This window comes from Stegodyphus dumicola, chromosome 2 (assembly GCF_044657685.1).
Source record: "Stegodyphus dumicola isolate Sdum_Otavi_A_Nest chromosome 2, ASM4465768v1".
Taxonomy (NCBI): domain Eukaryota; kingdom Metazoa; phylum Arthropoda; class Arachnida; order Araneae; family Eresidae; genus Stegodyphus; species Stegodyphus dumicola.
This window is the reverse complement of record NC_140769.1, coordinates 245,675,358-245,700,422: the sequence shown is the minus strand read 5'-3', so window position 1 is coordinate 245,700,422 and position 25,065 is coordinate 245,675,358. Positions and strand designations below refer to the sequence as shown.

At 31.5% G+C, this 25,065-nt stretch overlaps 1 protein-coding gene across 1 annotated transcript in view; it reads right to left on the bottom strand.

Annotated features, from left to right (window-relative positions):
- Positions 1–15,010: 15,010 nt before the first annotated feature.
- Positions 15,011–25,065, bottom strand: part of LOC118180149 (terminal nucleotidyltransferase 4B-like) — a 48,409-nt gene continuing 38,354 nt past the window's right edge. Inside the window, exons 9-11 of the mRNA XM_035349281.2 lie at positions 23,752–23,874; positions 20,147–20,215; positions 15,011–15,151 (exon numbers count right to left, since the gene is read on the bottom strand). Coding sequence (XP_035205172.1) covers positions 15,148–15,151; positions 20,147–20,215; positions 23,752–23,874 — 196 coding nt within the window. The 3' untranslated portion in view covers positions 15,011–15,147. The remainder of the gene's footprint in view (positions 15,152–20,146; positions 20,216–23,751; positions 23,875–25,065) is intronic.

Sequence of the window (25,065 nt, the reverse complement as noted above, 5' to 3'; positions counted from 1 at the left end):
ATGTTTTTATTATAAAAATTACTTTAAGGAATTTTGTCATCTTCGTCTTCGCTATTAGATTCACTGTATGTAATGACAGTAAATTGGCATTTACTATTACATATTTTGCAAAAAGGATCATATTTAGAAATGTCATACTTAGCAACACCGTAATTAATCTATAAACTTAATGAAAACTAATTTTCGAATATTAGCATTTGAAGAGGATTAAAGACAGAATTGTCTGCTTACAAAGCAAAAAACTGCTCTAGGAATACTAATTCTCACGTAAAGGGCAAATGCACCCAGGAAATTTTATTTTTCTAGATGCTGAAGATCATATGAAATAGCTTGTTAAATAGAGGATGCATGGGAAAATTAATCTTAGTTTGTCTACTAATTTTATCAAATAGATGTTTCAACTTTTATTCGCTTAACAACCATTTGGAAGTATGTTGAAAGTCATTCAAAAGGAGTTTATAATTTACAGCCGTTTAGAATTTCTATTTCAGAACAGTAGACAAACTTAAATTTTCACTGCAAGGTTTCCAATTTATCTGTTATTTAGAAAAATATTTAGAGCAGACATTAAAAGTATAAAAAGAATATGCAAACCATGATATAAATCATTAAGAAAAACAATATCTGATGACTTCCTTGTACGGCTACATGACTTCTTTGTACGGCCATTGTACACGATATGAACATTATTTGCAGAATTTCATTTAAACATAAAACACCAAATACAGTTAAAGACAGCTAAGAGAAACAATTTTTACCATTAAAAATGGAGTTTCTACGCAAAAATAAGCAATTCGGAGAACGGGCAAGATAACAGATTTTTCGGTGCATAAAATTGGAGTTTACTTTTTGTTTACTTTACTTTTACTTCAAAAGTTTACTTTTGGTCCCACTTTGCAAAAAGACGCTGAAGTTGGCACACAAACTGACTTAATTCATTATTCTATTAAGAGTTTGAAAATGTAAACAAATGGCGACCTCGTTAGGTTTAGCATCACTCAAACTTTTAAACTGTTGATACGTGTAAATTAACTAAAGGCATCATAAAAACATTTATTGAAACATAAGAACAATATAATTCAATCACTTTTAGGGAAACAAATGCACAATTTACCAACATATAAGAATAAAATAACTGAGCTCACCAACATGGGTAACAAAGATGGCATGTGCGGCCATTTGCAACCGAAAATAGGAAATGCACAACTAATTCCCACAAAGAATATTTCAACGTTATAAGGCTAACGTTTTTGAATTACGCGGGATACAGACGCCACGAGAAAATCTCTTCTGAATCCTTTTTAAATCCACTTTACAATCCGCTTTGTAAAAAAGAGTCTTTTATTCTACCCGTATATATAGATGTCAACGCAAAAACATCGTTCAAACGGATTCGAGAGCGATCAAAATGGATATTTTCTTTGAAATACAATACCCGAAATTTTTCGCGATTACAATGCTTCCTTTATTTCGTACAAGAAAATAAAAAGATTTTTACCTTACTTTTAACATTAAAGTTACCACATAAATTTCCTTACCGTGATCTTAAGAGTCAGTGTCATGGTGAAACGTTCAGAAAACCTATGTTCTCATAACAGAATTTACACGTTTATATATAACTCTTAATATAATGTCGAAAGTAGTATTTCTCAATAAAAAAATATAGTAGATTGTTTTTCGAAGAATAGAGAAAGAAGTAAATTATTTCTTTGCTGAATATTAAGCGACTTGATGAAATCTAAACAATCATTCGTTGCACAAAGGAAATTGCTTTTGAATAAAATCTAATCATTTCTTTCTTAGTGTATGGGTCGGAACGCACATGTGTTTTTTCAACGTAATAAAGTAGTTTTCAGATATAACCAAAAGTAAAACGTTAGAAATAAAACGCATTTTGCAGTTCAGTACCAAAGTTAAATTACTAGCTGATTTTAAGGTGGACTATTACAGAAGACATATCATAGACATATATAATTACAAAAACTAAAAGAACAGGTAAACATTTTTTTTTTTTTTTTTTTTTAGTCCAAAGGGATTTGAATCCCGAAGGACTATTAGTTTCGTTTTGGCATTTTGCGTCGGACTCATAAATGTCGGTTCACTTTTCAAACTGTTGCCACAAAATGTTAGAGTCCTGCATTATATTTGAAGAAATTAAATAATGAAAAATCTGCATAAATGTATGTATATTTCTCGTATTGTGATAAAACAACGGTACATAGAGTCATCGAATTTTGAATAACGTAATCCTCCAACGAATATGAGCATGTGGAAGACCAAATTTGAAATTTGAAATTTGTTTTATGATCGATTTCCTATTTTTTAAAACTTTGACGAATTTTTGATTAACAAACTCAAGGATTTCAAAGCGAGCAATGGCAACGTTGTGCAGAAAAAACATTTTTATCTCCAGCGCGTGAGTCTCTGTATCGGAAATTCTAAAGATATGCTCGTTTTAAAACTATTTTGCGATATTGCTGTTGCACTGGATCTTATGGTTTAAGTGCGAGGAACATGATATTTAATAAAGAAAGGTAACACACAAAATGTTAAAAAACGCCCCTTTGGACGTAATTTAAAATCTGAAACATTTCAGTTTTTTTTTTTTTTTCATACGGGAGAAAAATCTTGAGCTTTTTACGTGCCTTATGGTTGCTCCTTTCTCAGCAATTTGTTAGTGATGCTGGAATTTCTTGTACACTCGTCGGGAAAGTTCAGTAGTCATACCAGACTACTGAAACTCATGACGTCCAATTTCTTAAGTACCAAAACTTGAACAAAAGTAGTGTTTATGCTCATAAACTAAAACCAAATACCTAGCAGGCATATAAAATGGCCGCACCCTCCTCCTGTAACTATGAAATTCCCCTCCGCCCTTGTATAATAAAAGTGACAAATACAAAGCGTATCGTAAATTTTTGCCAAAGGTCTATTTGGTGAGACACAGATTTAATGAGTAATTCGAAATTGGCAGCATTTTTGGTACCTACGCATTTTAAGTATAAAATTGCAAACTAAAACAGTTTTTATCAAAATTACCAAAAATTGATAAAAGTGAAATTCGAAGTTATTTTTAAATTAGCTTTGAAAATTGTGAAAAAGAGAGATGTGCGTTTTCACGTATTTAATCAGGAAAAGCTGAGGCATGTACGGAACGAGGGATTTAAAAATATAAGCAAAAATTAAAAGCATTTTTGAATTTATTAATTAATTGAAGTGAATGGGACATGCTGCTGGCTTATCGTCAGATTCCATATGTTAATAATAACAGTAGGACCACTGTTAACCGAGCCTTTATAAACTGATGTATATGCAATCAATCTATTTAAAGAAAATGTTTGTGAATAGTAACACTGAGGAATTTAAGTTTATTAATAATTAAACTTGCATTGATTCTTTCCTTTTTATCTTGTTTTGTCACCTACCCGCTCAATTCAGACGGTTGTGCAGATTTTCTAGCAAGCTGTGTAGGTTAAAAAGAAAAAAAAGTATCCTTAACGGGCAAAAGCTAAATGACCGACGTGTCGGCCATTCTTGACAAATGAGTAAGTTTCAAGTTTGATTTCAAAAAAAAGGGGGGGTATCAAACAGAACTTTCAAATTCCCCCCTAACAGCTTTCTGTTTCTAACAGAGGCTGTTCGTACAATTTTAGACGATTTTCATTGTATTTACAGAAATATTTTACCAAACATTTTTGTGTTTTATATGTTCTATTTAATAACCCTTATTCTGCACTATCTTTCTGCATAGTAATTTCCGAAGACAGAAAAGCCTTGTGTATATGTTACGGTGAAACACCGAAATCTGGAGAATGTCGACATTCACAGGTGAATGTCAACATTCACATAGTCGCTTGGTGTATGTCCGAAATATTTTCCAAATACTCTTATTTCTGACTTACACCGGTGAATGTCGACATTCACCATGTACTAATGATGAATGTTGAACATATAAGAATATTATATTTCCTTCTCCGTAATTCATTCGCGAAAAAACGCACTTGAAACTCAGAATAAGAACTTTAAGAATATAAGAACTTAAAACACACAGTACATTCAAAATGAAAAAGGAAAATAATAGAAGTTATAAACTTACCAAATTATGTGATTCAAATCTTATTTATTGCAACAACTTAATTATGACGCTTTGAATTGCACAAGAGGCCCTTGCTTTTACAACTGCATTTATTTGTGGAATACTTACTTCCTTTTGGAATGACAGCGTGTACATATACTCCTCTCTTTTCGACCTACACCAGAGCATATCTGTGATTGTCGACATACACCGGTGAGGGTCCGAATGCACAAGAATGTAAAGAAATATTCGATCTTTCACCGACGTATTTGGTGAATGTTGACATTCTCCAGTGAAAGTCGACATTCTCCAATTTCGGTCTTTCACGGTAACAACACAAGGCTTTTTACGATGCTATAGTGTGTGAGAAAAAATATTTTATCCCGTTCCTCTTTGAACAGCTTTCCAAAGTCCAAGGAAGGTTATAGGTCGATATTTGAACAGCCCACTTTTTAAAAGTCCAGCAGCGCAAAGATACATTTATAATAGATCAGGAAAAATTTAATAGGGATATGAATGAAAGTTACAGCCTTGATACCCGTTTTTTACTCCTTTTTTTCCAGGAAATTAACGGTAGATTTTGACTTGTCGCTGCTTACTTTGTCTTGATGCAGATCTACTGATTGATCACACTTTGTGTAAAGAGAAGGTATTTCAGATTGAGTATAAAATATGTTTTAGATAATATGTGAAGTTGATAAGTTGATCTTAACATTTTTCTCCACTCTCTTTATTTTTAATTTGCCGTTATATCAAAAACCAGCAACAATCATAAATCCCTTAGAAAAACTTACTTTAGATTCTTTGAACCATGATTTAAGTTTTTTTTCTCCTCTTTGATGATAATAAATTAATTTCTTTTTATTGTAGTTATTTAAGTACAGCCAAGATTTGTCTATTATGACAACATTTTCCATTTTTGTTCGGATACATGCTTCTCATTCTGCAGCGCGTTCTGCGTTCGGCAATATGTCGTAGCACAAAAACGATGCACATTGTTTTTTTTCCCTTTTAAGATTCAAATCAGCATTAATCACTTTTCTTACAGTTGATACTGAGCATTTTAATGATTTTGCGACTGTCCTTTGGCTTGGCTGATTTTAATATTAAAAGATCTTACTTTTGCAACATTTACTAAAACATTTGAATTGTAAAAAATTCAAAATATTTGAAAGAAATGAAAAGATATAGGCAAGAAAGAATAATAATAGGTTTAACAAGCTAATTTGAATTTATTTAGGATTTTTTTCGTGTGCAACAACAATTATGCATAAAAACTACAGAAATATGTAGATTGTCTCACTAACATGGTACTCCATTGAAAAGAAGAAAGTCCACAAAATAATATAATATCGCAATTTCACATAGCCAAACATGCGAGTTGTCAAAATCGTGTTTTTCGTTACCATTTCTTCAAATAAATCAATATTAAAAGGAACATTTGCATCATTAGATGCTTTTCTTTCATCTTTTTATTGTCTCCAAATCGCTCGCCGTTTTATGCCAATAAATGTTCTGCACTTTTTTAAAGACTGGAATTCCAATTTCTACAGTTTGTCTGTAGAGTCGCTGCAGACATTTGGAATTTTTAGCATGTAATTGTTTTTCTATAAACAGGCCTCATTACTTCAGTTTTAAAAATCTCCAATCAACCGTGTTCCAGGAAATCTAGATAGAAAACCATATTAGTGTTCGCCAATATTATGATTAATCTGCTGGAAAAACTGTTGTATCACAGTGTTCAAATTTGTAAATTATGAAAAGTACTTCAGTAATCAAATTAAGTTCTGAAATTGCATTATAATAAATTTAAATTAATTTTTTAATAAAATATATTTTGCTTACTCTCCAAATGAGCACATTAAACCCGTTAGAAAACACAAGAAGATAAGTAAAGACTTAATATCCATGTCCCGTTTAAGCAGATCTTGATCATTGTTTAACAACAAAAATGTAGTTTCGTTAAAACACCAGCAGTTTTTATAGAGAGTCCTGCTGTTTACAAAAACTTAATTGCTATTACTAAACTGCTGTTTTCTACATACTGCTGAACTTTCTTTTCAGAACTTTTGGCTAATAGCAGAAATAATCTGATATTTTTGTGAAATATTATCAACAAGAAATTGAATAGAATACTTCAAAAAAGCGCACATATTGCAGAAATCATTTTCTACACTGTTTTTTATAAATTAATCCTGATCACATTTCCGCCCCCCCTTTTTTTTAAGCGATCGAACATTATTTTGTTAACAAAGGAATGTTTTGAATCATATTCTTTTGTGAGCATCAAATTAGTTTGTTGTAAATGAAACTTCTATGAATGAAACTGCTTGTCATAATTTTTCTCAGAATATTGAAGTATTTTTTTTTAAGTTGCATTCATTTTATTGTATTTACATTATATTTTTCGTAATTATTTTTCTTTTTCATTTTGATTGATCTGTAGTATTGGGGTTAATACCTTAACTGAGTGTTGCAAATAAAAAAATATTAAATTCAATGGAAAGTATTTTAAAAGTAGTATTCCGTGTGGATTATCTGAAGAAATTATTGTTCGGCAGAGTTTTAATTCAAATTATTACTTGTATATTTCCATAAGCATCCAAAATCCATCATAATCCATCTAGAAACACCTAATCTTCCATTAAAAAAAAAGCAATGGAAGTGTAAAATTCCTTGCCATTTTATAGAAGATTTATTACTAAGACATTTATGAAAAATTTATTATGATTTATCACAAAGCAGATATAATTAATTATAATTTCATCATGAATTAATGCTATATTAAAATTTGTGCACTCATTTAATAAAGATAAGGCTTAATTATTCAAGACATAGATGCACATTTATTTCACTGGATCGCTTTGCACATGAGGTTTGTAATAAACATTTCCCTCAAGTGGCAAAACTTTCTATTTTTGCAGGATATGAAACATGCAAACTGAAAATAATAATAATATTTTAAAGTGTTTAATGAATTATTGCTTACATTTTACTATCATTTGTTCTTTATCTCTGTAGTAAATAAACATTCCATGACCTATGAAATTACTTTTTTTTTTTCCCTAATTTTGAAAGAAATTCCTTCACCTTAAGAAAATTAGATGTTATTTTTAAACAGTCATTCATGAAAAATGTAAATACCATCCACAAATAATCATTCTTTAGTGACAATGGAATTCCCTTCAGGAAAAGAAATGTATTAATTAATCATAAAATAATTAGATTCAATAGACACAAGCAGAATCTAGGAAGCTTAAGATATTTGCTTTTGAAATTTTATATGGCTGTATATTCAGCTATCACAAATTTTTTCAATCTGCAAAGAAATTATCCATCTCACACAATTATTAAGTATATAACTTCATAGTTCTTTAAACTGCACTTACAGAGCTAACAACGCTCAATTACAGAAACTTTCAGATATTCAATACTAGAAATTTTACCATAAAAATTGCAGGAAATTCTATGACCTATGATTTAAAATTTCTTTCATTAAAAAAAAAAAAAAAAAAATGTACGCATATATTCCCTTTCTCTCTCCCACATTACTACAAATAAACTTGAAAATAAAGTAGTTATCCTGACACCAACATAATAAATAAATGCAAGTTATTTTTTAAATCAGGTCTCTTTGATGAATATTATTTAAAATGATGTGTGAGCATAAGAAAGAGTGTATGCACAGGCTGCCAGCATTCTTGGCGCCAAATTCGATGCCACTTGCATTTTATGTTGTCAGTCTGTGCACTCTAAAAACCAAGAGGCTCACTGACTGTGAAATACTAACAGTCATCATCATCATCATCATCATCATCATCATCAATATTGCCGGGATATTGATGTTTTGACGCAATGTTTCCGGCTCTTAACACTTAGGCCCGAAGGGCGCATGACGGTAGTTGGCAATGACGATTGAAAGGAGGCAGGCATCAGTAGTGAGAAGAAGGGGTGACAGCATGACGTCACAAGTTTAGAGAAACACGCAGACGAAGCCCAAGACCAGGAGAGGTGATGACAGGGTGAAAATCAGACATGTTCTGTTGTTCATGATAGGTATATGTCATAATAAAAGTTACACAAATATGATTATACAATACAATTTATTAGAATAATATAAATACATGCAAATAAAAATTGAAAATGAATACATAAATTATATACGGCTAAATAAGTCTATATACATATTTACAGCGACGTTGCACTCGTGATAAAGTTACGTAGGGAAAGTTCAAGTCTCGGGTGAGGAAGGCCGCGAGTGGTCTGATACGTGCGTCTTCTGCAAAGATCTGATAATCGAACACTTTGAAGTGTTTCATATGTGAACATTTTTTCGCCTTTTCAAAGAACTTTCTATTAGCTTTATGAAGGAACTCTTCGACTCTGTCGATACTTAGGTCTCTGTGCAAGGTCTCATTAGAAACATAAAAATGCGCATTAGTAATAACTCTGAGAAGTTTGTTCTGCGTAACTTGAAGTTTTTTCATGTCACTTTGAGTGTAGGTTGCCCAGGCAGGGGTAGCGTAACAGAAAATTGACCTGATAATTGCTGTATAGATGTGTCTTTTCCTTCTAAGATCAAGTCTCGAGTTTTTACCTATTAGCGGGAGGAGATTTTTGATAGTATAAGAGGTCTTTCATTTAATAGTGTGAATGTGGTCTTTCCAGGTAAATCTGTGATTTAAGACTACCCCAAGATATGTAGCCTTCTTAACAAGTGGTACTTCTTCATTAAAGATATTAATTTTTCTGTCTATAGGGATTCTAGAATGTTTTTTGCCGATGATAATCAACTGGGATTTTTGTCCGTTAATCGCAATTCTCCATTTAGTGCACCATTCCTCGATGGCTGGAATTTTTTCTTGAAGTTTTATCAATGCATGCTCTTGACTATGTGACTTCACGGCAAGGGCGGTGTCATCAGCATAACATCCGAGGTAAGTATTGAGGTCGGCACTGTTGTAACAGTCATCGGCAAGAAACATAAAAGCTGAGCTATTCTTCGTCAGATACGTGAAGAGTATAATGACAGTGCTGGATGGAGGAATGAAAGCTATTACGAATAACGGGCTATTATCATAATTGGAAAACTTGTATCAAGAAGGTATCCAAAAACTTGTTCATTAGAATAAATGTTTAAATAGACAAGTAAATTATGTAAAAAAATAGATAATCGTATATAAATTCAGAAAATAAATGTTTCTTGAAAATTTTTTATGCGTTTCCTTTTTATTGCAAAATAGACCTTAAAAAAAGCGTCATATATGTTAACTTTAGCATTTTCGATCAAAAGATTTTATGAACTAAAGTTTACCATTTTTGAAAACATTCAGAATTTTAAATACGGCATTGATACCTTCAGCTACATTCTTACAAGAATATAATATTTTATAAAATGTACATAATGTATACATAAAAAATGTATATTATGTATTTTATAAAATGTTTAAATTTATATAATTTAAATAAAATATTTGTGTAATTAATATCATTTCCAATATAGATATCCATTTTGCATGTAGCTCAAACAGACATCTATAATGTAAATTAAATTTTCAACTTTATAAGATGTGGAATTTTATTTTATCCATAAAACATTACTTTCTAATTTAATTTTCATTTTTTATGCTACTTAACATCTTCCCTCCCATTTACGTGAATACTCATAGATCAGTAAACTGAGTTTACTTGCCAGCAACTCAACGATATAACTCGTTATTTATCGCCTTACATAAATGACCAAGTATAAGTATTGCAGTAGTAGATGCAGGAAATGATTAAATAAATGTTTAAAGCAGAAAATCCCCCCCCCTTTTTTTAGAGGTGGTATTTACTTTGGATATGTTATAAGTGGACTGCTCAAATATCTTGTTCGGTGACTTGTGTAAAACTAATAATGGAAAATAACATCTCGCCCATGAAGAGTTTTGCATGAATGTGTAGAAAACATAAGTATAGTTTATCTAGTTCCAAATTATCTCATAATTGTCACAGGGAGCAAAGAATATTATTTCAGGTACCAACAAGGAGTATACTTGTGTAAATTTAGTTACTGCTAAAAGTAATCTATCATACCTATATTTATATAATAAAATGACTCAAAATAATTTAAAAGCATTAAAATGCAGAAACGATCTTGCATGTACGAACAAATACATTTAAACCGCTCTAGTAGCAAATGTGTTAATTTTTACAGTAAGCAGACTCAGCACTTCTGATCAAAATGAATTTAAAGCAACTATCGAAAGGTTGCACACCTTAAAACAGGCATTATATTTCTAAATACTATAAATACAGAATTCTTTCAATGAGAAATTAAATACAGTACAAAGTCTTTAATTCGGACGTCCATAATCTGGAATGATCTATAATCTGGACCTCAAAGTTACAAACTTTCTGTGCATGCGCATAATACGTTCACGAATGCGCATTTAATGTATAATGGACGGTATAAGCTAGGCTAAAATTATCTAATTATCTATTTCAGTTAATATTGCACATTGCATTGTTCCTTAATCTTCTAATTGGATCCGGCTTATTATTTATTTTTTGCAGACTGTTAGAGCAATTTTATTAATTATTATTTTAAGTAAGCTTGAACTTTCAATTATGTCAAAAAAGTTTCCGATTCTGGAGCTGCCAAAGGATCTACAAAGCGAAAGCATGTTTCGATGTCCATCAAACAAAAAGTGGAATTGCTGCACAAAATGGATAAAGGCATATCCTTTGTTTCTCTAACCATTCCGATATCTGTTTATCAACTTCACGCTGCTCTGCGGGAGGAAAACGTCGCGGCACGCAATGAACTGGAAGTTGATCTGTCAGCACTATCTTCATCTTCAGGGCTGATGTTTTTATTTTATTCGGCTTATAATTCCTTACTAAATGTAGTATTTCATCTCGATGTACTCCATCTTTGATATGATTTAAATCAAATTCCTCGTGATTATAAATATCACAAATACACATCAAATAGTTTTCTGGTTGCAATTTTCTAGTTTCGACTATGCGTAATGTATGCTTTACGCTTGCTCGCGTTAAAAGAAATGTTTAATAAAGTAAACAAATAAATATTAAGCTTTTTTAGTAAACTTTGATAACCTTTAGATCACAATTGCTCTTTATTTCATAAATTACGGTTTCATAATTTTAATTTTATAATTTCTGCATGCCATCTTACCAGATTTAAATTGATGATCTATAATCCGGAAAAACCCCTAATCCGGAATCGTCGAAGTCCCGACAAGTCCGGATTACAGACTTTGTACTGTCCAAGACATCATTAGAGCTGCACGGCCTTATATGTAGAATACTCAATATTGAAAAACAGTCACAGTTTAGGATTCAATGATAAAATAAATTTGAGAATGTAAACTTTTGAGAATGTTGCTCATACAAAAATAATTTACAATGCATTAACAGTCCAGAATCAATGGAAAGAAATATAAGCACAGTTACAGAAATATGTAATAATTCAGCCTCATTTCACATTCATAGACTGGAGCACATTAGGAAACCTAGAAAAACTAATAGAATATCTCAGCACTCACTTTTATGTAGATTCAAACTGCAAGAAATCTGCAGAAAAACTAGACGTTTATAAATACTGCAAGATTATCAGTCAAGTAAGACAGAAATACACTGTCCTCCAAAAGTTAAGGAACAGCACATTTTTTATGTCTAATTTGAAAATGTAGCATGATAGAAACAAGAAATTTACAAGACACGTTCACTAAACAGTTCTTTAATGAATGCTACCTAGAATGTTTCTAAAGTTCAACAAAAACATGAATTACAACAAAAAATTGCACTCTTGGCAGACAAATCCAGTCTTGGAGAAACTGCATATCACAGTTTTTTTAGGAAAAAATGGGTGGTCACATTACAAAAATGAGTTCTAATAAGGAATGTGCCCACTTCTAGCTGTAATACATTGGCGGCAGGTAATGCTTGGATATCTTCCATGCTGTCAATAAAGTTGTCAGTGAAATGAGTAGCAACGACCAAACATGTATTAATTCTCATTCAAACTCATTTAACAAGCTTAGAGGAGGACTTAAAGCAGCAACCTATCTCCCAAGGTAGTCTGAGAATTCAGCTGACCATTCCATCCGTTCCATACATTAACCTCAAAATGGTCTTCAGCAACTCGAGCTCAGTGTGGTCACACATTGTAAGTCCATCAAAAGAAATCCAGGACCAATAGCAGCGGCATAGGGGTGGACATATTGATCAAGGATATCGTCTCGATATCTCACACTGGTCAAAGTTCGCCATGGCACACATGCAGGTCAGTGTGAGCACTGGGAGAGATCCCAGCCCAAACCATCATTCCACCACCTCTGTATGGGTGGTTGTTTGTATCTGGATGTGGGATTGGTTGTATCTGGTGCATTCTTCCCTCCAGATCACCTGACGACCTGAATCACTCTCCAATGTGAACCTGGACTCGTCTGTGAAGAGAACAGATGCCCACTGTTGACTGGTCCAGGAGACATGTTCTCTTGCCCAACATAAACGGGCAACTCTGTGTTCTCGGTTCAAGAGGACACAACTGGTCATCTTGCATAAAGATCTGTATTGTGCAGGCGTTTGGACATTGTGGTAGCTGAGATTCTTGTTCCTGTTGCCACTAACTGATCTGCCATGAGCTGAGGCACAATAATGTTATGCCTCCTTTGGGCCGAAAGTGCTAAATAATGGTCTCCTGCAGGTGTTGTAAATGTAGGTCTGCCTGGAACATGTCTTCTAGACACAGAATCCTCGGATTCAAATTGATTCCATATTCAGTGGACCATACTACGAGAGACATTGAGACATCTAGCAGCATGAGCTTGTGACATCCCCATTTCCATCCATCTGATCTCCCGCCCGCTCAAAGAATCAGGCAAACAACTTTTCCAGGACACTGATAGACCCTCCTGGATATTGTCCACAAAACTGTAACAAATAAAGGTCAGCACACTCGTGAACAAAAATTACAATCTTTGCATTTTTTCTCCAACTCCTATAAAGTATTCAATTTCTATAAAATAAAAGTGGTAGCTATTGTTTTTGCATATATTTTATTAAACTTCATTACTGTCCTGCATATGAATTTAAATGCTACTGACATTTTTGTAATCGTTAGCTTTGAAAAATATGCTGTTCCTTAACTTTTGAAGGGCAATGTATATTGGCAAGATAAAAAAAAAGTTGAATAATTTTGAATAAAAAAGTTTATAGGAAAAGGTTTTGTTTACCCTGAATATTTCTTCTCCTCACCGAATTTTACATTGATAATAATCGTTATACCAATAATATCAGAAACAAGAAATCTCTACAGCTCAATAATACAATACTGTGATATTCGGCAGTACAAGTCTCGTAGGAAGTCTGTAATCTGTTGAAGTCCAAAGATGTTCCTAAAGATTTACGCTCAAAGTTTTGACTCAATAACAATTACAGATCAGTTTACAGCAAATGATCTAGATTTTTAACAGATGTTAGATAACTAGATGAGGTCTTATAAATATCATCAGTTGCTGAGAACAATTTTATGATTGAGAATTGGGATCAGCAAAGAGCGATTTTATTACTTAAAATCTAAGTTTACACCAAGAAAAATAAAATATTATTCTTTATGCACATGATTATGCAAGTTAGCATGAAAAATAAAAACAAAGTTGAAAATAAAATTCCTGTTTATTCCTTGTCATGTTATAAAATTAAAAATAAAATTCCTATTTATTCCTGGTTCTGTTTTTTCCAGTCTCCATTTACTATACTATTATACAATAAATAGAAAGCATAGGAGCCTTTAGTATTTGATTTAGGAGGTTTGTTTTCTACAAATGCATCTGTAGCATCAGATTATTAGCATAAAATACATAAACCATAACAACTGAAACTGATTCATTAAATTTTGTAGCACTAAATGTGCTTGATAATTATACATATGGGGCTATGAACTTGAATATGAAACCACAGTTTTTATGCAAATGAATATTACACATGAATTTGAAAAGTTACATCTTTATTTGCAATCTTCCTAAAAAGGTTATATTTTAAGATGGAAACAACCATATAATTTAAGATCATAAATTATTATATCAAAGCACTGACTCAATATATATGGTTTTGTAGTTCTTTATACTTTATAAGAATAAATATTAAATTATTTGTGAAAAGACTAAAACAAGAAGTGCAGATTAATAAAACAATAAATTCTAAGATTTGTCATGGCAAAAAAAAAAAAAAAAAAAAAAAAAAAAAAAAAAAAAAAAATTTATTAATGTTTTAAAGCATCCTTCCATAAAAATGACAGCAAAAGTTCATATATATCAGCATTTTCATGAAAAATATTTTGCAGTTTCACTTTATAAAAGAAAATTATTTCTTTTATATTTAACTACGATTCTTGTTTCAAAAGCAAAAATACCAGCATAAGCTCATGCAGATAAGAGCCTTTTAATTTAAGTTCTTACTTATATGCTCCCACCTATGGATTCTGTCCATCAGATCTATGATACTGCTAGACTGAAAGACAAACTGTATGCATGTGAATATCAAAAACAACTTAAACACTACAGCTGATTAAAGTTCTTTATGATTTAGATTTTATCAGGTAAAGTAGGTAATAGATCTAACTTGTGTATGATTTAAATTCATCTAAAAACTTAATTGCCATTAAAATTCTTCCATAAAAAAGGGAGTAATTTTATAACAGATTTCATGAAAACTGGACGATTCTTACAGACTTAATGTTGAAATTGTAAACAGGTTCATAACTTAGTTTGCAAGGAATTAAAAATATGCTTCCAGTCATGTACTGGTCAACACATCCAAGTAGCAGTTACAAAACTCGAATTCATTACTAGTGAGAGTTCAGTTGATTTTTGATGTCCAAAAATTCTAATGATTCTATGAAGCTGTAAAAACAAATACAAAAACAAAAATAAATGAAAACTTTTATTCAATATTTACAATTTACATATTTGTGCTGTAAAACATATTGGACTTTCACTATTGACCCTACATGGCAGTAAAAGGCACAATGTATTCTTAATTATATAAATATGCAAATGAATTGATCACCTGAAAAATAACATAAGTCATTTAAATATTTTATAATTATTAAGAAATAAATAAAAATGTATCATACTTTAGTTACACTTATATATTATCAAATTACATAATATGATTTGAAGCATATTACATAAACTGTAAAAACAAAAATGCTTTCTTGATAATTTTAGAAATATGTGAAAATTTACATAAGGATCTATTACCATAAATAAGTAATGTAAGTAAATTAAATGAATAAATTCTAATATACAGTTCATTTCATGAAAATTAGGGCAATTCATGCAACAGTCATTCACCAAATAATTTTATTCAGTCAAGCAATGGTCAGTGGTATGCATGAAGAACTTTTGACATAATAGTAGTATTCATTATATTCTAGAAACGGAAATCTAATTTAATTAATAATTTAAAATTTTCTGTCTAAATCATGTTAAAAGAATAATTTATTCAGATTTGAACATCTTAATAGACTAATTTAGAATTATATAGCCTTCAATAAAATATTATAAAACATAATTCATAAATTGATAGCTTTGCATTAACAATGCATATAGGATAGTCAGTAAATAGATAACAAAGGGCTGCATGAAATATTTATATAAAAATCAGTTTCATTTTTCAACACAGCTCCCATCTATATTGGGAGTCTTATCCACATTACTAAAAAATGTCTCAACACCTGCTACATCCAAGTGTTTGAGTTGCTGCTTAAGCCACACATAAATGCTTAGTTACATGCACCACCAGTATGGGCATTAAAAGGAAACTTGTTTCAACTGCAAATGAAAATTACCTGAACTAAATTAAGGCTGAATGGAGGATCTTGTTGAAGTTGCCAGCTGAATTCTGCAACACTGTATTATCTATGCCACATGAGGCTTGCCATTGTCATAACTGAACAATATGCTGTGACTCAGAAGATATTTTCACTGAATTGCAGCAAGAAGATGAAGCTGCAACATAAATCACAATATGATGCAAAAGCCAAATTCATTCCTTGAAGTGGAATAGCATGAAAAAAACATATCAGATAGCTTCACTCCTCCAATATACACTCCTAAAGCATGACAGCCATTTTCACACTAGCATAATATGCCCTCAATTATCAGTGGTGCTGCTGACTGAGAAGTATGATTATGTTGCTACTTACTGACAGTATTTGAAACTACTCATATTTATTTCTTCTTATCCTACCGTATTTTATAACCTATTTACTGACCTTCCCTCATATAATAGGAATTTAGAAAATTAAAATAAATTATCCTTTTCAAAGTTATTTTTTATTAACAAAATGATTAAAGTAACTAGCACTAAGTATTCATAATTCCAACAATCCATTTATAATATATTACCATAATCCATTAAAAAAGTGTCATAGTCACATATTATACAAAGAGAAATTACTACATTTGGAAATTTAAAAATTAGCATTTCAAAGTAAAAGAAATTTAATGGATGAAATGTTTACAAAAGATTAGAGAAGATCCTCAGAATTCAAGTAAATGACTTTTAAATTTATGACAGATTGTATTTTTCAACTGCAAATGGCATATTTTTTATTTGAAAAAAAATTAAAGAGAAATGCAATGAACTATAAGTTCTAGATTATACAATAAAAAAGCGATAATAATTTGCTACTACATTAAAAGGTAAGGATGCAAAAGAAAACAGTCTACTTGTTTTCATTTTTTAACCCTTCGAGGGGCAGTATGCAAAATAATTTAAACTGAGGTAAAGTTTTGAATGAACTGTAACTTATAGACCCTTAGGACACAAAATTGAGACTTAAAAAAAAATCTAGAGTGAAATCCAGAATTTTGAGGACCGATATATATTTTATACCGGTGCCCCTCTACAACATTTTTTTCCCAGGTAGCTGCGAATTGTAAATATTTTTTTTCATCTATCTTTGTGAACTTTTGATATGCATCTATAGTGATGGGTGCTTGATTACATAAAGGCTTTAAACTTTTAAAATTTCGCTAGAAATTTAAAATTAGAAAATAAAATTTATGTTTTTTGCATTTTGATGATGCTACCCAGCTGAATATACTTATGTAAAATATACATAAAAAGGTTTTAAATGTAATTTAAATTCAATATTATTATTTTATGAAAAATTTTAGCAAATATGCATGAATTGCTACATGCAGAAACCGTATCATGCTGTAATTGAGCTAGTATAATGTTACAAGGAGATGTTACTCAGGTGAAAAATTTTTTAAAAAATTAAAATGAAACACTAAATTCAGCTGAAAAATTATGTCACATTTTTGAAGTTATTATATTTTATGCTTTAGATCAGGGTTTCTTAAACTGTGGGTCGCAAGCCCCAAAGGGGTCACCAAAAATTTTAGCAGTTTTGATATTTCTTTGAGTTATTATAATAATTTTACAATTATCAAATATTTTTACACAATATATCTGAAAATAGATGAAGATAAGACAATACAGACAAAGAAAAAAACGATAACGTTTTGACGCATTCTTTTTATAAAATAAACATTCATTTTCCCTGCTTTGCACATGATTTCGTCTGTTACTTATTTCAAATTTTCACATTGTTCTACGTCTAAAAATTAGAAATTAAAGTTAATGACCTAAAACTGCAATAGTATATTACAGTACAAGTGAGAAAATTGACAGTTTCACTCACACGTGTGTCGAATTTGTGCAATATTTATGGGGTCCCACAAAATTTTTGTAAATATTTTTGGGGTCCTGGGGGTAGCGAAAAAATCTCAGTGATAAAAAGGGGTTGTGACTGAAAAAATTTAAGAAACCCTGCTTTATAAATATATAAAAAGAGTATGCTTCATGCTATGATAGCAAGGATCGCCTCTCCCTCACACACACTTTCAATTATCAGGTCCGGTAAGAAGCCCTTTTTAATTTTTTGTAAATATAGGTTGTAATATATCATTTTGTTCAAGAAGAAAAGCTGTTAAATAATTTTATTATTTGATACACCTCAAAGCTCTTATTTCTATCAAAACTTTAAAAACTCAAATATTTGCACCCTTTTTTTTTTCATTCCAAAGATAAATGTTTTGCATCTGCAACTGCTCTTAGAAATATTTCCTTCCTTTCACCAGCTGTGAAGACTAAACCACGTATTGTATCCTAACCCAGGGTAAAAAATTTTCTTGTATTCCCTAGCCTCTCATCTGAAATTAACAAAGCCCTAAAGTATAAAAGCATGCTTTTAAATCAGCAGCTTTTCCATTGCATTAAGAAATGGACCTAAAGTGCTTTTCAGTTCCCTGTACTTTTAGAGATTTCTTTTTCTGTGATGTTGTCACAGTCCCTTTGTGAAGAAAGCATGACCCCTGCGTGACAAATTAGTCGCCCGTCACCTCTTTTCATTTTCGCTGCATTTTAGGATTTTGGAAAACAGAAACAATGCGTGTGTTTGGGGGCAAACAATGCCACATTTAATCCCTACAATTGTGTAACATTTTCTGACGACAGACGAGTCTTTCTTGTGAGAAAGGGTGGAGTGCTGAAATAAAATTTTAGCTAAACAGAGACGAATGAGAAACCCGAGTGGTGTAAACAAAGAACAAAAAGAAACTAATATACTTGTAATTCAGTTCTAGGACAGGGTCAGTAAACTTCCCATACCCCCCCCATGAACATAATACTGAATCCTAAACAACTTGTAAATTAATCATAAGCAAATTATTACATCATAAACTATTATAATGTAAAGAAGTTCTGTCATCTCACACAGTAGAGAAGGAGAAGCCTGGTGCTGCCATCTATTGGCAAGGTACCCTCAGAAGGGGTGTCAGTATGTACTATATACCAATATTAAAAAAGTATATACATAATCTTTTAATTATCAATTTTGACTGAAATGCAATAAATATAAAAGGTTCAGCATGTGTGCATCATATATTTGAAGATTGTGAATTTTTTCCTACCCCCCAATCGAATTTATGAATATTCAAACATGATACTTTTGAAAGAGGTATATTAATTTCACAACTGCAAAATATTGAGCATTCATAGGGTAGTGTTGCCATAAAAAGAAACAGTAGAAACTTATGATTACAGCTTTTGGTGTAGAAAAATTAGCAATTTTTAGGAGGTTAAAAAATTAACAAACATATGGTATATATTATATACCAGCGCCCAACAAAGGGTTAAAGATATAAATATGCGGGTATTTTAGTAACACTTAAATATATATAAATGTAAATGCATTTTTCACTCTAACAAAATTTTTAATATTTTTTATTTAGTAAACAATGCAGTCTACTAGGGAGACATCTTAGTTTTTCAAACAAATGATTACAATACCAAATTTTAAATAAACAAATCATAAATGGAATACTAAAACTATTCAAAAAAATAATATTGATATTAAGAGTGATAATATAATGTGTGATATTAAGAGTGATAATATGTAATGTTTTTCATCTTCCTTACGACTTGACTTGCCATCATGCTGTTAATTGGTCAGCACTTCCAGCTAGCTCAGAAGATCAAGAGTTCAAGTCCTAGCAAGGGCACTGTTAATTTTTCATTATCACAACTTAAGACTTTCTACAAGTGGAATCCAAAGTAAAAGGTGGCGAATGATAATTAGCCACCACCAGGTTTGGAGATTGGGTCCCCAGCCTCTCCAGTCGCCTTTTAAGTGGAGGAGAACATAAGGTTTTTCTCTCTCTTTAGAGTGTGCCTCTGTGGTGTAAATGGAAAGCATATCTGCCTAGCTTGTAATGTCAGGAACTCGAATCCCGGTGAGGGCATAGCTTATTTTTCATGTTCCCACAGCTTTTTTTTTTTTTTTTTTTTTTTTTTTTAAAGTGCATATTCTGTAGCAAAAAAAAAAAAAAAAATTAATTAATTAATTAATTAATTAAATTTAAAAAAAGATGATAGTGGTCATTGTGATTATTATGGCTTTTGATATCTTGGCAACTATTTTTGCACATCCCTGCAATAAATATCTTTAATTATTTTAGTTACAAATGCAAAGTAGATATGTTTAAGTACCTCGTTTTTTTCTTTTTTGAATAATTTGGGCTGGAAGTAACAGAACTAGAACTTTGCTTTGCTGTTGGACTGCAATAGAAATTTTAGTATTAAGACATAGTAATAACCAGTCAATAAGTTTTCAATTTTTATTAAGTACTTTAATATTTCCCTAACTTAATAAGATAGGTAGCAGACAACTGGGTTTCTCTTACAAATTCTTTAAAAAATAAAGATGAAATCAATAAAATTCCAAGGTACATTTGGCAAACAGAGGGCAACTTTAACTTAATTTCCACCAATGTCAAGTGTTGCCAGATTGTGTGATTTTTTTCATTTACTACTTTTAATAAACCTATGCTACTAAAATTTATGTATATGCGATTTTGTGAATTTTCTGTGCAAGAAAATGATGTATCCAAATTCAAAAAGTACAGCAACAACATTTCCTTGCACTACTTTTTGCTACTTTAAATTTTTTCTTAATATATCATAAAGTTCATCTATGTTAAAATATTGATTGTTGAAATTATTTATAATTAAAAGTAATAATTTATTTAGGCTTAAATTAAAGTTGGGTACTGGCAATCTTGCGATTGTAGCCAACGAGTGAATATACACTCAGTACCAACACTGGTAACTGGTATTTTTATGTGTTACATTGAGTACTTTGTTTAACATTTGGGTAATCCAAGAGTTGAATTCCAAAGTGATATTATATGCTGTGTTGACCAAAACATTAATAAGTAACAAGCAAAAATTCAACGTCATCTTTCAAAATACTTGGCTTAATATACACATGTTTGAGAATTGGCTAGAAAGAATGAAAACAAGCAACACAAAAGTTAGTTGCAAGTTATATAAGTGTGAACTGAAGGCAATTATAATGACTTAAAAATCAAAGCAAGACCCCATTTATAAAAAACAACACAAACAAATTTAAGGATGAATGAACATAGCATTTTATTAGCAGTCAGAATCTGATAACGTGAAATATGTTCAATATCAGTATGGAATATTAACCGAAAAGCATCAGCAGTTAAAGTAAAGTAGGAAACACTGCAAAACCTTGAACTCAAAGGAATCAATACAGGAATGTTAAATCCAAAATTGAGAAAGCGCCTGACAATGGATTCGAATAAATTAACTGAAAAATAAATACCTAAATTAACTGAGAATTATTTTTAAAAGAGAAATGTATATGTAAACAACAGAAAATTATCAATTTGGTTTTAAGATTCACAAAATTTATATACATAATATTATAACCATGAATTGAAGTGCAACTTGTGGAACCCTGAGAGACTGATTTTGTGATGACATCAGAGATCATGTAAGCTTACGAATCTACGACACTAAGAAAAAAGGACAGACACTAAGAATTGATTAAATGATTCCACTAATTCTGAAAACATAAGAACAACTTTGAACATTCTCTTTCTTCCTGCTGTTCAGCAAAACAAAGATGAATATAGATTTGTCACAACCAAAAGATACTGCAACAATTCATAATAATTATGGAAATATGTCATAATCAGGCATTAAAACTAAGCTTTTATGTGTATTTTAAAAAAATCAAATAAAAGTTCTCATAATGAAAGGGCCCATTATCTCCACTCCTACAAATGTGGGTAAATCAGAAGCACTGCGAAATCAATGCCAATTTTGTTTTCTAATACCAGAGACATATTTTTCAGAAATTCATTTCCCAAGAAAAAATAATAACTGCAGACCTTTATATGGCATAAATGTCTAAGGTTTAGAAGCTTACAAGTGTGGACCATTTTGAATTGCATCATTCATCATCATAATGCTGAACCCATACATCGATCAAATGTCAAACAGCATTGTTCCCATTATTTTCTCCTCTTGTTCCCCTGATCTGAAAATTTGCAACTTCAACAACTACCCCAAAAGGAGAATAAATCTCAAAAAGTGAAAATTCAGCATAGCTGAAGGAATTCAGAGAGAGAATTGTGCTGAATAAAATGCAAAAGAGAATTTTCAGATGACTTTTCATTAATGCTAGAAATTATATGAATTACTATGAGGCATATTCGGAAACTAAGTACTGTTTTGAAAAAAAAAATAGTAAAACAATTTTTTTTCGAATCCAATTTTATTTTTACATGAAAATACATGTCTTAAACTATTTTTCAACATAGTTTCCGCCAATAATCAAACACTTGTCATAGCAGGTGACCAGTTTTTGTATACCGTCGTCAAAGAAACTTCCCGCCAGTTTCGATAACCACGACTCCACAGCATTTTTCGTGTCATCGTCAGATCCAAAGCGCTTGCCACCAAGCTCGCACTTCATGTGCACGAACAAGTGATAGTCGGACGGCGCCAAGTCCGGGCTGTACGGCGGGTGATCGAACTGCTCCCAATGAAACTGTCGAATTAACGATTGAGTGACACCAGCAGTATGGGGCCGAGCATTGTCATGGAGCAACACAATTCCTTTACTGAGCATTCCTCTCTGTTTGTTTTGAATGGCATGCCTTAGTTTTGTTAAAGTATCACAATATCGTGCCGCATTAATGGTTTCACCTCTGGGAAGAAATTCAGTAAGCAAAACGCCTTTCCTATCCCAGAAGACAGTGCACATGATTTTTTGTGATGACATTGTCACTTTGAAATTTTGTTTTTTCGGAGAATGAGTGTATCTCCGCTCCATCGATTGTTGTTTTGATTCTGGTGTGAAATGACACACCCAAGTTTCATCACCTGTCACAATTTGGTTTAAAAAGTTTTCTCCCTCATCACTGTACAGCGTGAGAAATGTCAGGGCACTACCAAGTCGCTTTGTTTTGTGAACATCAGTGAGCATTTTTGGAACCCATTGGGAACACAGTTTGCGATAATTCAAGCGGTCAGACACAATTTCGAACAAAACAGTACGTGAAATTTGTGGAAATGCCTCTGGAAGAGTTGTCATTACGAAGCGTCTGTTCTCATGAATTGCTTCATCAACTTTCCTTACCAAATCATCGGTGACAACAGAAGGCCGACCATTCCGAGCCTCGGCGTGGACATTTGTTCGACCTGCATTAAACATTCTTACCCACTTTCTCACCATTCCATCACTTATCGCGTATTCACCGTAAACTTCTGTCACTTGACGATGAATTTCGGTCAGTTTAACATTCCTAGAGTACAAAAATTTAATCACGGCATGAATCTCACAGTCAGCGGAAGAACTAATTGTCTTAAACATTTTGAATGTGCACAGTAAACTGAAAACACAACATAGAGCAACCAAAGTGGCGACAATTGAAAGTCAGTGAACAAGAAAGACTAGTGCGCATGCGCAGGACGCCTACCACAGCGCTGCGACGGCGCTAGAATGAAACGGTACTTAGTTTCTGGATACGCTACGTACAAAACGATGGTCGACTTAATTCTGAAATTACTCTTTCCAGTATGTAAATTTTTTGCTATACCTATAAGGTAGTAATTTAAAAATTTTAATTGCAGGAATTTTCTGCATTAAGTTTAAAATATATGATACAGAAACTAAAGTTCAAACATTTATGGCACCTAAATATAATATATATATATAAATCATTTTACAACTTGAGTACATAAAATGTTATTAACTATAATTAAATATTTTTTCTTACTCTGAAAGACTAATAAGCGATAATGAGCTCATAATACTATGATAACTGCGAGACCTCCATTCACGTTCTCGTAAAACTTCATCATCAATTTTAAGTATCAACTGCAGAAAACTATATGGAGACCTAGAAGCACAAGATAATAACTTTCACAATAACATCAGATTCACAAAAAACAACTGAGGATTTCTTATTAGTATAAAAAATAATGATTATTATATTACTCAAATAATAATATAATTAAATCAAATAATAATGATTACAATATTACTCAAATAATAACATAATTAAATCAAAGAATAATGTAATAATAATGATTGTAATATTACTCAAAAATGTTCTTATTATGCCTAGAAAAAGAAATTCACTTTAAATGATTTTTCACAACAGTTTACTTACAACAGTTAAAAACTTTAAAAAAAAAAGTTTTAAAAAGAAATCATCTAGAATTCGTTCTTCTCTTAAATTTTTAAATAAAGGGATCTTTTTAGTTCTTTTAAATAAACACAGAAGCTTGTATAAACCAACAAACTGGTTCTCTCCTTTTTTTAATTTTCCTCAAGCAACCATAACAGATTCCATTACAGAATAATAATCCCTTCGTAGGTCTGCCTGGAACATGTCTTTTAGACACAGAATCCTCAGATTTAAAATGATTCCATAATTGGTGGACCACAATACGAGAGACATTGAGACGTCTAGTAGCATTAGGTTGTAATATCCTAATTTTCATCCATCCGATCATCCACCACTTCCACAAATTGGGCAACTTCTCCTGGACATTGATAGACTCTCCTGCATATTGTTCACAAAACTGTAATAACAACTGAAGATCAACCCTCGTGAACAAAAATTACAATTTTTTCGTTTTTTTCCTCCAACTTTTATATAAGTATTTCTTTCTATAAAATAAAAGTGGTAGCTATTGTTTTCGCATATATTTTCTTAAACTTTGTTATTGTCATGCATATGAATGGTGAATTTAAACGTTACTAACATTTTTGTAATGGGAGTTTTGAAAAACATGTTGTTCCTTAACTTTTGGAGGGAAGTGCATATAGCACATGCATTTGCTTTAAATGTATTTCACTAGAATAATAAAATTTTTTAGTTTTAGTTTGGTTTGATTGAGTATAGAAAAGTATTTGAGGGCTATCTACCTAAGAAAAGGAATGCCTTGGAGGACTTTCTAAGAGAAACTGACTGTTGAATTTTTTTTTAATTATACAATAATGTTCATTTAAAACACTGCATGGATAGTTAATGTTGATGATTGCGTTGTTCCTTAATTTTCGAATTGGATCCGGCTTATTATTT